Source organism: Herpailurus yagouaroundi, unplaced genomic scaffold (genome assembly GCF_014898765.1).
Source record: "Herpailurus yagouaroundi ecotype Mexico unplaced genomic scaffold, PumYag 67189, whole genome shotgun sequence".
Taxonomy (NCBI): Eukaryota; Metazoa; Chordata; class Mammalia; order Carnivora; family Felidae; genus Herpailurus; species Herpailurus yagouaroundi.
In genome coordinates, this window is record NW_024420031.1 from 465,052 (window position 1) to 478,833 (window position 13,782).

Genomic DNA, 13,782 nt, shown 5'->3' on the forward strand with positions numbered 1-13,782 from the left:
CCCCCCCCCCCCCCCCCCCCCCCCCCCCCCCCGCGGGGGCCCCCCCCGCGGGGGCGGGCCGCCCCCCCCCCCCATTCAGAAGGTTCCCAGTATCTACACTGGCACTACACGTCCCTCCTCTTAGAGCTACAGCTGCTAATCTATCCAATATTTATTAGCTTTATCTTTTTGGGGAGGAGGGTTTACTCCAGATTTATTGGGGTATTACTGACATATAACATATGTAAGTTCAAGGTATACAATGTGATGATTTGATACACATACAGACTGCAAAATGATTACCACTTTTAGCTTTACTTTTCAAAGCCAAACTGAACAAACAAAAAAACAGAAGTGGTTACCAGAAGGGAAGGGAGTAGGGGAATGGGTAAAATAGGTGAAGGGGATTAAGAAGTACAAACTTAGTTATAAAACACAAGCATTTCACAGAAATGAAAACTGCGGCATAGGGAATGAAGCTAGTAACATTATAATAACTTTGTATGGTGACAGATGGTAACTACACTTATTGGGATGAAAACTGCATAATGCACAAAACCGTCAAATCATAATGTTGTACACCTGAAACAAACAGAAAACTATATGTCAACTATACTTCGATAAAAAAGTGAAATTCAGCTTAGAATCTTCAGACTAAGAGAAGGAGAAAAATTATCAGTCAGAGAAACAATAGAAAAAGACAAGTCTATTAGAAAAATATGTACCAAGCACTAAAAACCAAATGAGAAAAAGCAGAGACCCTTATGAACACCTCTAAGACAGGGTGAATCCCAACCTCCAAGAAGACAGACAAATATGTCTAGTTCCCAGAATGTAAAAGGGTGTAACTAATGGCTGTCTCTATGTATCTCACGGTCACAGGACAGGTGATGTAGAAAGTTGTGTGCTAAGGCACACAGAAAGACCAAACTCCAAAAAATGCTTCTCTGTGAAACAACTCGATTCTTACTCAAAAAGAGCATTGTGGCCTCCAGAGCAGAGAAATTTCTGCAGCATGAGGTGGTAAGGATATTTCCTCTCATCAAACAGCATTGGAGATGTAAAACCAACGGAACAGATGAAGAATGTCAGCCTGAAAGAGGGGAAAAAAATTTTAGACTTCTCTGAAGCATTCACAGAAGCAGTAGGAAAATTCATGTAGAAGCCTAGAGTAAAATTTAACATTGTACTGAAGTGACTGAGAGACTGACTGGAATTCAGGTGGGTGGCTAGTCTGGTTGTTAAAATTTCTAAAGCAAAAAAGGTGATGATTTTTACACCTAGGAAAAAATACAAGGTTACTGAAATATAGTTTGATTATAAATACTTGAAAAATCTCTATATTCTAGACTAAGAAAAACCAAGACAGTACATTAAAATGCATGTAGGCTACGCATCTATAGTTAACAGGGGACCTTTCAAGTCCTCTAGTTCAGTGGTTCACTCTCCATTTAAGTAGAAAAGCAATGAATTTGATTCTGTATCTCAAGCAGAATCTCACCTGAAGCGGGGAGTAGGTGTATATGGTGGAGGTTGCCAAGATAAGCCCTTTGTGAGGAGCTTAGTGAGGGCTGAAGCTGTGGATCGAGCAGCAGGTGTCGGTGCTGTGGTGGTGCTGGCAGCATGATGGCTCCTTCTCTGGCGGACAGGAGACCCCACGCAAAGTTTAACAAGGAGTCCAAATAGTTCAGCAAGTGCTCGGCCTAATCTGGAGGAAGCTGGAACCCAAAAGTCAAAATAAGGCATGAGAGTACTCTCAGAATGGTTTCATTATAACTGACATTACTGACGATATATTTTTATGATCGACCACTTCCTCCCACACAAACACCTGGATTTGTTTCTACATCTGACAATCCAAAAAGGAAGTTCCAGAGAATAAATGCCTCTTTTGAAGCAACAGAGAAGTATGTTGGCACTCATTATATATGTGAAAGACAAGATAAACACATTGTTAAAGTAGATATTAATGGAAACCGTCTTTGTAGAAAAAGCAACACAGCAACATGAACCAGTTAAGTAAATGAATACATCTACTGGGTTATGGAATCACTTAAAATGCCTACAGAACTTTAAACATAGCAAAACCGTTAACAATTTGGACAAGGAAAGAACATCAGATATACTATATATTGTCTGATCACAACATTAAATGTATGATCCCCAAAGGAAAAAAGATTGCTATGAAAAGCTTAACAATTTTATAAATGCCTTTCTTAAGGTGTTAGGTAGATTGTAAGTATTTCAAATTTTCATCCTTGTAGGATGCTTTTTGGTATACATTGTTGAACCAAAGAGTAGAATCCAAACTCATGTTTGAAAATAGAAAAAGGGAAAGGAAACATGGCCAAACATATTCTATTTGGGTGTTTCTTTGCTTTTCTTAAACCATTTCTCTGTATTTTTGTTCTACAATATTACTCAAAATCATAAATGAAAATACTGCTATAGAATTTCTAAAACAAACATTTCATCATGATCCAGAGTTAAGAAAGGTTAGATCTGAGTCAAAGTAAAATCTCTTGTGTACAACAATGCACTGTGAAAAATAGGCTCTACTAGAGCTGGCAGTACATATCATACCCAAAACTTAGTAAGCTGAGTTAAACAGCCTAAGAAAAAAGGAATATGCCTTTCTTCTTCTTAATCCATCTGAATTAGGATTTCCTAATATTAAGCGGTACAGATACTTGCACTGCTTGGCTGGATGCTGGGTATGCCCAGACTCTGAAAAACCAATGCATTCAAACCTAAGACTGCACTTTGTTTCACCTTCAGGTGAACAAACAGCAAAGTGGCTCAAAGGTTGTTAGCAAGGATAAGAAAAGAAGATAAAAGGCCAGTAGCCACAGATAAATAGACATTAAAAGCATGGGCCGGGCCCACAAATAAACCCCAGATTTTTCTAAGGTCAGAGTTGTCCAAAAGGTCTAGCAAAGAAAGTAGAGGTAAACCATGAGCACATTCTTGGTCAATTTACCTTCAATATGGGGTTTGTGGTGGTAGATTTTCAAATTAAAACGAGTAGAAGTAAACAAATTAGAACAGAATGTAAAATTCAAGGGAGTTAAAAATAATAAACAGAATAACCAAAGTCCATTTTCTGCTTGTTTTGGGGCACAGCTCCAGATTCCCAGGAGTTATGTCTTCACTTTCCTCTATATTAAGGTGTCAGAAAGAGGTAAATATTGAGGAACATACAAAATAGGTTCCTTAAACACTGACATTAAGAGGCAAAAGAAGACAAAGATCCGTGCACATCTTTAATGCAGTCTTGTATCATGTTAATGTGGTCTCCACAGAGCTGCCAAATTTACATTATTAAAACATGAATCAACCATGTCACTTGCCAGCTATGTTTAAGGGACAGAGAAAGGAAAAGGAGACTGGGTGGAGTAGCCACACAAGTAACAGGAAAACAGGACAGTTTCATACCACAGAAGCCAAGAAAAGAGTATTTTGCGGTGGTGGGCCAACTATCATCCTGCAAAAAAGTGAGAAAGGAGCTGAAGAGTATCCAATGGACTTAGCAATAGGTTACTAATGAGACATTTCAGTGGAATGGTAGGAGTAGAAGCCATTTGCAGTAGTTGATGAATAGGTAGGAAGGAATTAAAGACAAGGAGGGGTAGACATAGCTTTCAAGAAGCGAGTCTCTTATGCCTGTATCCCTAGCACTTAGTACAAAGCCTATCACATAGCAGATATTGTATTAAGTACACCTGAAAATAAGTCACCAAAGTTGAAAAGTTCCTTAAAGGAAACAACACAGCCATATCAACTGAATTTGTCTGAGAACTGGTTAAAGCTCTGAAACCCAGAAAAGGGAGTAGAAAGAAAAAAATCACTCACCTGACAATAAAGGCTTGATTTGCTTGATTCTGGCAGCCATAGCAGGTGTGATTTTAGATTTGCCCTTAGAATCTGAAGCAGTAGGTTCATCTGTCTCCATGGGAGCCAATGTGTCACCATCAAGCCCAATGCCTTCTAATAAGCCCTGGGTAGAAGCATCCATACTTGCAGCTGTTCCATCCTGTTCCCCATCTGTAGACACAGAGGAAAGCAGTAAGACCATGTTGAGTTGTCACTTTCCTGGTTCCTTGTTCTGAAGTCACAAGAAATAGCTACCCATGGTGCTTGTTACACTTTAAGTTTCCATAACTTCCTAAATCTGAAATAGAAAAAGAAAAACAAAACAAAACTGTACTAACATGCTCCTCTCCTTGAAGCCCCTCTAAGTAGCTAATACTGACATTTTCCAGTGAGAGCATATGAACTGTCTTAAAACAGGGCTACCTTCTAAGACTAGGTACTGCATGACACAGGGGCACCATTCACACAGACTACAATATGAGTGGTGCACCCTCCCTGCCCCAACCAATGCTGTCAAGGTGAATACCCTGTTTGAATTTCATGGCTTGCTAATAAACTCAAATTAAATATCATAAATTACCACTGGAGAAATATATTTTCTAGCATATAAGATTTTTGCATATGAATGTGAGGTGTAATCTTTTTCTTTTTTGGTGGGGATATGTGTGCTCTTAGATCTAATAATCAGCTTTAGACAAACGTTAATAAAACACATCACCAAGTTTTTTTTGTAATGTTCTAAGAAACCCTGTGGAAATGGGAGTCATCTTTGTTAAATATGTAAAAGAAATTGTTAGAAAAAAAATATATCCAGATTGTTAGGTGAAGCAATTCTTTGACAGAGTCTAATTTTGTTCATATATCCTTCCTAGTAAATTATTTTATAGTTTCTTTGAGTCAAAATTTGGTGTATTTGACTAAATTCGAGGTTCTAATTTTTGGTTTGGTCCTCTTTCTCCGAATTTATTAATACTGTATTATTTTTTTATTTTAGAGAGTCAGCGAGTAGGGGAGAGGGGCAGAAAGAGAGTGAGATTATCCTAAGCATTTTCAACATGGAGCCCAAAGCGGGGCTCAATCTAACTGTGAGATCATGACCTGAGCCAAAATCAAGAGTTGGATGCTTCAACCTACTGAGCCACCCAGGCGTCCCTCTCCAAATTTAAATGGGCCAAAGGTTTGTGTTTGTTTTATTAGTGCTCTCCCCTCCCCCATAATAACTAGCTATTGTGTAACTCCTTATTTGGTTAAGTTATGCCTTTATTCCTTAAGCATTTTCCCTACGTTTAGTTAAACTCAGTACAATTTGTAAGCATATCTTATGGGTTTTTATATATGGAACTGTCTTCACTGTTTTCTTAATAGTCCACCAAATTAACTTCTTCCCTGTTGCAGAATATAGGGGAAAAAAGTTTCCAGGGGCACCTGAGTGGCTCAGTCGGTTAAGCCTCCGACTTCAGCTCAGGTCATAATCTCGCAGTCCATGAGTTCGAGTTCCACAAACTCACACTCTGTCTCTATCTCAAAAGTAAATAAACATTAAAAAAATTAAAAAAAAAAAAAACTTTCCAGAAAGTTGCCTTTATTTTTTTTAATTAAAAAATTTTAAGGTTTCTTGATCTTTGAGAGACAGAGCACGAGTGGGGGAGGGGCAGAGAGAGGGAGAGACAGAATCTGAAGCAGGCTCCAGGCTCTGAGCTGTCAGTACGGAGCCCAACATGGGGCTGGAACCCACAAACTGAGAGATCACGACCCAAGCTGAAGCCGGATGCTTAACCAACTGAGCCATCCAGGTGCCCCAAAAGTTGCTTTTATTAATTTTAGGTTTGTTGCATTAGAATCTGAAAATTGTGTATAATTTATGCTTATTGCAATTTGGAACTTTTATTGTGATATAACATAAAAGCTATTCTCTAAAATACCATTGTACAGGGGTGCTTGGTTGGCTGGCTTGGTTGGAAGTGCATGCAACTCTTGATCTCGGGGTTGTGAGTTCAAGCCCCACACTGGATGTAGAGATTACTTAAATGCCTAAAAGATGGCAGAGTAGGACGGCCCTGAAATCATCTACTCCCACGTTTACAACTAGATATCATCCACATCCAAGTCAATAAACTGAAGAGCAATTCGAAGACCAGCAGAACAAACTCCACAACTAAATATAGAGAAGCAGCTGCATCTGAGAGGTTAGGAAGGTCAGAAAGGCCGAGGGAGGCTGCCCACAGAAGGGAGGGAGTAGGGTGCAGAGAGGGTAGGGAAACAGGCACTCGCACCAGGAAACTCACAAGAGGAGATTAATTCCCATAACGTTTGGCTTTAAAAACCAGAGGGGCTGTGGGCACCTAATGTGGCTCAGTCAGCTGAGTGTTCACCTCTTGATTTCAGCTCAGGTCATGATCCCAGGCTCATAGGATAGAGCCCTGCATTGGGCTCCTCGCTGAGCAAGAGTCTGCTTAACATTCTCTTTCCCTCTTCCCCTCTCCCAGCTAGCGCATGGGAGCTGGGAAATATGCACATGAAAATAGACCCATCGAACTCACTGAGTCCACAAAACATAGCATTCATTACTACAAGGAGACCCAGAAGAGAGAGAAAGGGGGGTAGAAAATTTATTTGAAGAAATAATAGCTGGAAACTTCCCTAATCTGGGGAAGGAAACAGATATGCAGATTCATGAGGCACAGAGAACCCCCAACAGAATCAACAAAAGCAGATGAACACAAAGACACTGTGATTAATTTTGCAAAATACAATGATAAAGAAAAAAACTGAAAAGCAGGAAGAAAAAAAGAAATAAATGTGCAAAATACAGTGATAAAGAGAAGAATCAAAAAGCAGCAAGACAAAAAAAGTTGGTAACCTATGAGGGAAAACCCAGAAGGCAAGCAGATTTTTCAGCAGAAACTTGGTAAGCCAGAAGGGCATGGCATGAAATATTCAAAGTGTTGAATGGGAAAAAAAATCTGTGGCCAGGAATAGTTTATTCAGCAAGGTTATAATTCAGAACAGAAGTAGAGATAAAGAGTTTCCCAGACAAAAACTAAAGGAGTTCACAAACACTAAAGCAGCCCTGCAAGAAATAGTAAAGAGGACTCTGAGTAGAAAGGAGAGATCAAAAGTGACAATATCGGGGTGCCTGGGTGGCTCAGTCAGTTAAGTGTCTGACTTTGGCTCAGGTCATGATCTTGTGGTTTGTGAGTTCAAGCCCTGCATTAGGCTTTGCAATGAGAGCTCAGAGTCTGGAGCCTGCATCAGATTCTGTGTCTCCCTCTCTCTCTCTCTGCCCCTCCCCTGCTCGCTCTGTCTCTCTCTCAAAAAACAAACATTAAAAAATTTTTAATTAAAAAAAGTGACAATATCAAGGAACTCACAAAAAAGGATATAAAATGTAACAACAAATACCTAAAACATGGGGAGAGAAGAATGGGTTCAAACTTAAACCACAACCAACTAATATAGACTGCTATATGCAAAAGAAGTTATATACGAACATCATGGTAACCAACTATCAAAAACCACTAAAAATATTCAAAGAATAAAGAGAAAGAAATCCAAATAGATCACTAAAGAAAATAGCAAACCATGAAAGATAAGAAGGGATCAGAAAATTTCAGAAACAACCACAAAACAAGTAACAAAATGGCATTACATATCTATCAATAATTACTTTGAATGTAAATGGACTAAACACTGCAATCAAAAGACACACAGTGACAATATGGATAAAAAAGCAAGACCCATCCTGCCTAAAAGAGACTCATGTTAGACCTAAAGACACCTGTAAGTGGAATTCGAGGGGCTGGAGAATCATCTATCATGCAAATGGTTGTCAAAAGAAAGTCAGAATAGCAACACTTATACTGGACAAAATAGGCTTTAAAACAAAGACTGAGACAAAGGAGGACACTATATAATAATAAAAGGGACAATCCAACAAAAAACTGTAACAATTGTGAATATGCACTCACAAAGGAGCACCCAAATACACAATACAGTTGATAACAAACATAAAGGAACTAATTGATAGTAATACAATAATAGTAGGGGACTTTAACACACCCACTTACATTAATGGACTGATCATCTAAACAGGGAATCAACAAGGTAACAAGGACTTTGAATGACACACTGGACCACATGGATTTAACAGATATATTCAAAACATTCCATCCTGAAACAAAATAGCAAAATAACACATACACATTCTTTTCAATTATACATGGAACAGATCACACATTAGTCCAGAAAACTAGCTTCAACAAATTTAAGAAGATTGAAGTCATACCATGCATCTTTTCTGACCACAATGCTATGACAACATAAGTCAACCACAAGAAAAAATCTGAGGGGCGCCTGAGTGGGTCAGTTGGTTTAAGTGTCCAACTCTTGATTTCAGCTCAGGTCATGATCTCAGGGTTTTTGAGATGGAGCCCCCACATCTGTGCTGACAGCATGGAACCTGCTTGGGATTCTGTCTATCCCTCCCTCACTTGCATATGCTGTCTCAAAATAAGTAAACATTTTTTAAAAATCTGGAAAGGCCACAAATACGTGGAGGTTAAACAACATGCTACTAAACAACGAATGGGTCAACCATGAAATCAAAGAAGAAATTTGAAAAGTACATGGAAACAAATGAAAAACACAATGGTCCAAAATCTCTGGGATGCAGCAAAGACAGTTCTAAGAGGGAAATATTTAGCAATATAGGCCTACCTCAACAAGCAAGAAATCTCAAACAACCTACACCAAAAAGAGCTGGAAAAACAACCAAAACCTAAAGCCAGCAGAAGGAAGGAAATAATAAAGATTAGAGTAGAAATGATCTAGAACTAAAAAAAACACAACAGATGAATGATAACTGCAGCTGGTTCTTTAATCCTCAGTAAAGAGAAAGGACAAAAATAAAATCACCAATGAGAGAGGAGAAATAACAACCAACACCACAGAAATACAAAAAATCATGAGAATGTTATGAAAAACCATATGCTAACAAACTGGACAACCCAGAAGAAATGGACAAATACTTAGAAACATATAAACTACCAAAACTGAAACAGGAGGAAATAGAAAATTTGAACAGACTGATAACCAGCAAAGAAACGGAGTCAGTAATCAATAAACTCCCAGCAAACAGAAGTCCAGGACTGGATGGCTTCACAGGCAAATTCTACCAAACATTAAATCAAAGAAGACTTAATTCCTATTCATCTCAAACTATTCCAAAAAATATAAAGGGAAAGAAAACTTCTAAATTCTTTTTATGAGGCCAGCATTACCCTGATACCAATACCAGATAAAGACACCACTGAACGAGAGAACTACAGGTCACTATCCCTGATGAACACAGATGCAAAAGCCCTCAATAAACTCCTAGCAAACCAAATTCAACAGTATATTAAAAAAACATTCACCATGATCAAGTAGGATTTATTCCCGGGTTGTAAGGGTGGTTCAATATTTGCAAATCGATCAGTGTGATATATCAAATCAGTAAGAGAAAGGATAAGAATCATAAGATAATTTCAAGAAGATGCAGAAAAAGTACGACAAAGAACAGTATCTATTCATGATAAAAAAAAAAACAACAACAAAGTAGGTTTAGAGGAAATATACCTAAACATAATAAAGGCCACATATGAAAAACAAAGCTCACATCATCCTGAAAGGGGAAAACTGAGAGCTTTTCTTTTAAGATCAAGAATAAGACAAGGATGCCCACTCTTATCACTTTTATTCATCACATCACTCGAAGTCCTAGCCACAGGAATCAGACAAGAAAAAGAAATAAAAGACATCCAAAAGTAAGGAAGAAGTGAAATTTTCCCTATTTCTAGATGACATAATATTATATATAGAAAACCCTAAAGACTCCACTAAAAAATGCTAGAACGGATATACATATTCAGTAAAGTCACAGGACACAAAATCAACAGACAGAAATCTGGTGCATTTCTATACACCAATAATGAAGAGAAAGAGAAATTAAGAACAATCCCATTCACAAATGCACCAAAAATAACATACTCTAGGAATAAACAACCACAGCGGTACTCTAAAACACTGATGAAAGAAAATTGAAGAGAACACAAAGAAATGGAAAGACATTCCGTGCTCATGGATTGGAAGAACAAATATTGTTAAAATGTCTATACTTCCCAAAGCAACCTACACACTTAATGCAATCCTATCAAAATACCAGCAGGAATTTTTACAGAACCACAACAAACAATCCTAAAATTTGTATGGAAACACAAAAGACCCCCAATAGCCAAAGAAACCTTGAAAAAAAAAAACAAAGCTGGAGGCATCACATTTTCAGACTTCAAGTTATAATATAAAGCTGCAGTTATCGAAAACTGTATGGTACTGGCAAAAAAAAAAAAAACAAAAAAAACAGACACACAGATCAACGGAACAGAAAAGAAAACCCAGAAATAGACACAACTATATGGTCAACTCATTTTGTCAAAGCAGGAAAGAATATACAATAGGAATAAGATGGTCTCTTCAACAAATGCTGTAAGGAAAAATGGACAAGATGTAAAAGAATGAAACTGGACCACTTTCTTACACCATACACAAAAATAAATTCAAAATGGGTCAAAGACCTAAATGTGAGACCTGTATCTATAAAAGCCCTAGAAGAGAACACAGGCTGTAACCTCTATGACATCAGCCATAGTAACATTTTCTAGATATGTCTCCTAAGGCAAGGGAAACAAAAGCAAAAATATACTATTGGGACTACATCAAAATAAAAATCTTCTGCACAGTAAAGGAAAACAACAAAATTAAAAAGTAGCCTACAGCACGTGAGAAAGTATTTGCAAATGACGTATCCGATAAAGCGTTACTATCCAAAATATACAAACAACTTACTTCTACAACTCAACACCCAAAAAACATATAATCCAACCAAAAAATGGGCAGAAGACATGAACAGATATTTTTCCAAAGAAAGTATAGAGATGGCAAAAAAACACAGGATGTTCATCATCACTCACCATCAGGGAAATGCAAATCAAAACTACATTGAGCTATCACCTCACACCTGTCAGAATGGCTAAAATCAAAGCCACAAGAAACAAAAGGTGCTGGTGAGGATGTAGAAAAAAAGGAACCCATTTTCACTGCTGGTGGGAATGGAAATTGGTGCAGTCACTTTGGAAAATAGTATGGAGGTTCCTCAGAAAGTTAAAAATAGAACTACCCTACAATTCAGCAATTGCGCTACTAGGTAGTTATCCAAAGAATGCAAAAACACTAATTCAAAGGGATACATGCACCCCTATGTTTAAACTAGCATTATTTACAATAGCCAAGATATGGAAACAGACCAAGTGTTCACTGACTGATAAATGGATAAAGAAAAAGTGGCACATATGAAAATGGAATGTTCTTCAACCATAAAAAAGAATGAAATCTTGCCATTTGCAAGGATGTGGATGGACTTAGTATAATGCTAAGCAAAACAAGTCAAAGACAAACACTGTATGATTTCACTCCTATGTGGAATTTAAGGAACAGAACAAATGAGCAAAAGGGGAAAAAAAGAGAGTGAGACAAACCAAGAAACAATTATACAGAACTGATCATTACCAGAGGGGAGGGGTTGGGGAAGGGGTTATATAGGCAATGGGGATTAAGAGTGTACTTGTCGTGATGAGCTTGTCCAGGTGATGTATGAAATTGTTGAATCACTATACTATAGAACTGAAGCTAATACAACACTTCATGTTAACCTACTGGAATTAAAATAAAAACTTTTAACAAATATAAAAGAAAAATTGTAAATATATAACATGGAATCAGAAAAACAAAATAGCCCTGTCCATATATGTGCGAGCCACATATAATTTTAAATTTTCTAGTAGCCACATTAAAAATTAAAAACATAATTTTTAAAAAATTTTTTAATGTTGGGGCGCCTGGGTGGCTCAGTCGGTTAAGCATCCACCTTCAGCTCAGGTCATGATCTCACGGTCCGTGGGTTCGAGCACTGCATCGGGCTCTGTGTTGACAGTTCAGAGCCTGGAGCATGCTTCAGATTCCGAGTCTCCCTCTCTCTCTGCCCCTCCCCTGCTCATGCTCTGTCTCTCTCGGTCTCAAAAATAAATAAAAACATTAAAAAAAATTTAAAAATTTTTTAATATTCATTTTTGAGAGAGAGAGAGAGAGGGAGACACAGAATCTGAAGCCGGCTCCAGGTTCTGAGCTGTCAGCACAGAACCCAGTGCAAGACTCAAACTCACAAATTTTAAGATCATGACCTGAGCCGAAGTCAGATGCTTAACTGACTGAGCCATCCAGGCGCCCCAAACAGATAATTTTTAATATACTGTTTAACCCAATTTATTCAATTTTTATTTTTCAACATATAATCATATATAAAAATTGTTAAGTTTTTATACTCAGTAATTTTTAAAAACCAGGTATCTATAAATACGTTTAGAGTACATCTCAATTTGGACATTATATTTTCATAGAAATAGCTGATCTACGTTTATTTCATACATTTTATGCACGTATGAATATATGTGTGTATGTATATATATACATATATATACACACACACACACACACACACACAAAAATACACACACACACACACACACACACACACACACACGTAGGATGCATGCCCAGCGTGGAGCCCGCCCTGGGGCTTAAAGTCATGACCCTGAGATCAAGAGCTGAGCTGAGATCAAGAGTCGGACACTTAACTGACTGAACCACCCAGGTACCGCTTTCACAGAATTTAGTTGAAAAAAAAAAAATACATTCACATACCGAAGTTGTTCTAAACATACTTAGAAGCCTTCTAACAACTGAACACAGTAATAGTTGTTATGCTGAAACTAACAAAAATTAAGAATTCAGTTTTCTCCATCCAATCTATATAATCTCAACTACATGTTTAGCAACCCTATTTCCAAATAAAGTCACATTTTGAGGTGCTGGGGGTTTAGTGCTTCAACATAGTTTTTTTCTGTAGGTGGGGTGGGGAGACACAATTCAAAACATAATACCCTCCCCTTGTAAGAGGAAATAAAGAAAAAAAAAGAGCAAGGGGGAAGATAGAGAGAAAGGGGAAGAAGAAAGATTGGGGGGGGGGGGGCACCTGGGTGGCTCAGGTCAACATCTCATGGTTTGTTGAGCTTGAGCCCTGCATCAGGCTCCCTGTGGTCAATGCGGAGCCTGCTTCAGATCCTCTGTCCTCCCCTCATGCTCTGTCGTTCAAAAATAAACACTTAAAAAAGCAGGGAGGGAGAGCAAAAGAGGAAGAAAAAAATTCAATTTTTTAGCTGTACTGGCTACCTTATGAGTGTTCAACATTCCACACATGGCTAGTGGCTACCATATTGAGCAGTGTGGTTCTAACGTGTTCCACAGTCACTTAAGACAATCATTTGCCATCTTTAAGCAGGGAAATTAAGCTTCTGATAAGTATGCATACACAAATTAGAGTCCCACCATATGATTTAATACAGTAACTTCTAGGAATTAATCTTCCCTTTACAGAAAACTATATAAAAAGATACTCATTTTTAAAAATAGTCCATTAGAAACTTAACAGGGAATGGTTACTTCACAAACCCTTTCTTTACATGGCACTTAATGTCAAGTGAAAAGAGATCTAAAATATTACCTCTAAGATAATCTCAACTATGTTAATAAAATGTATCCCCAAGGGGAAAGATCAGGTAGATACTTCCAAAATATTATTTGTGATACAAGTATGAGTAATTGTTCTTTCTACTACATCCCATAATTTTTACCATTATGTGTATATACATTTTATAGAGAAAATGAGTGAAAATAATTTTAAAATAAAAATGAAAGGAAAAAAAATTGAGGACTAAGGAAAACAGAGGTAACTAAATTTTCACACACACACACACACACACACACACACACACACACACA

The 13,782-nt window shown here is 37.7% G+C and overlaps 1 protein-coding gene across 13 annotated transcripts in view; it reads right to left on the reverse strand.

Annotated features, from left to right (window-relative positions):
* Nucleotides 1–13,782, reverse strand: part of HUWE1 (HECT, UBA and WWE domain containing E3 ubiquitin protein ligase 1) — a 173,967-nt gene that overhangs the window by 52,769 nt on the left and 107,416 nt on the right. For all 13 annotated transcript variants that reach the window (XM_040467038.1, XM_040467040.1, XM_040467046.1 and 10 more), the window contains 3 exons: nucleotides 3,832–4,023; nucleotides 1,481–1,697; nucleotides 950–1,072 (listed from right to left, as the gene is read on the reverse strand). In XM_040467038.1, the coding sequence (XP_040322972.1) occupies nucleotides 950–1,072; nucleotides 1,481–1,697; nucleotides 3,832–4,023 (532 nt within the window). The remainder of the gene's footprint in view (nucleotides 1–949; nucleotides 1,073–1,480; nucleotides 1,698–3,831; nucleotides 4,024–13,782) is intronic.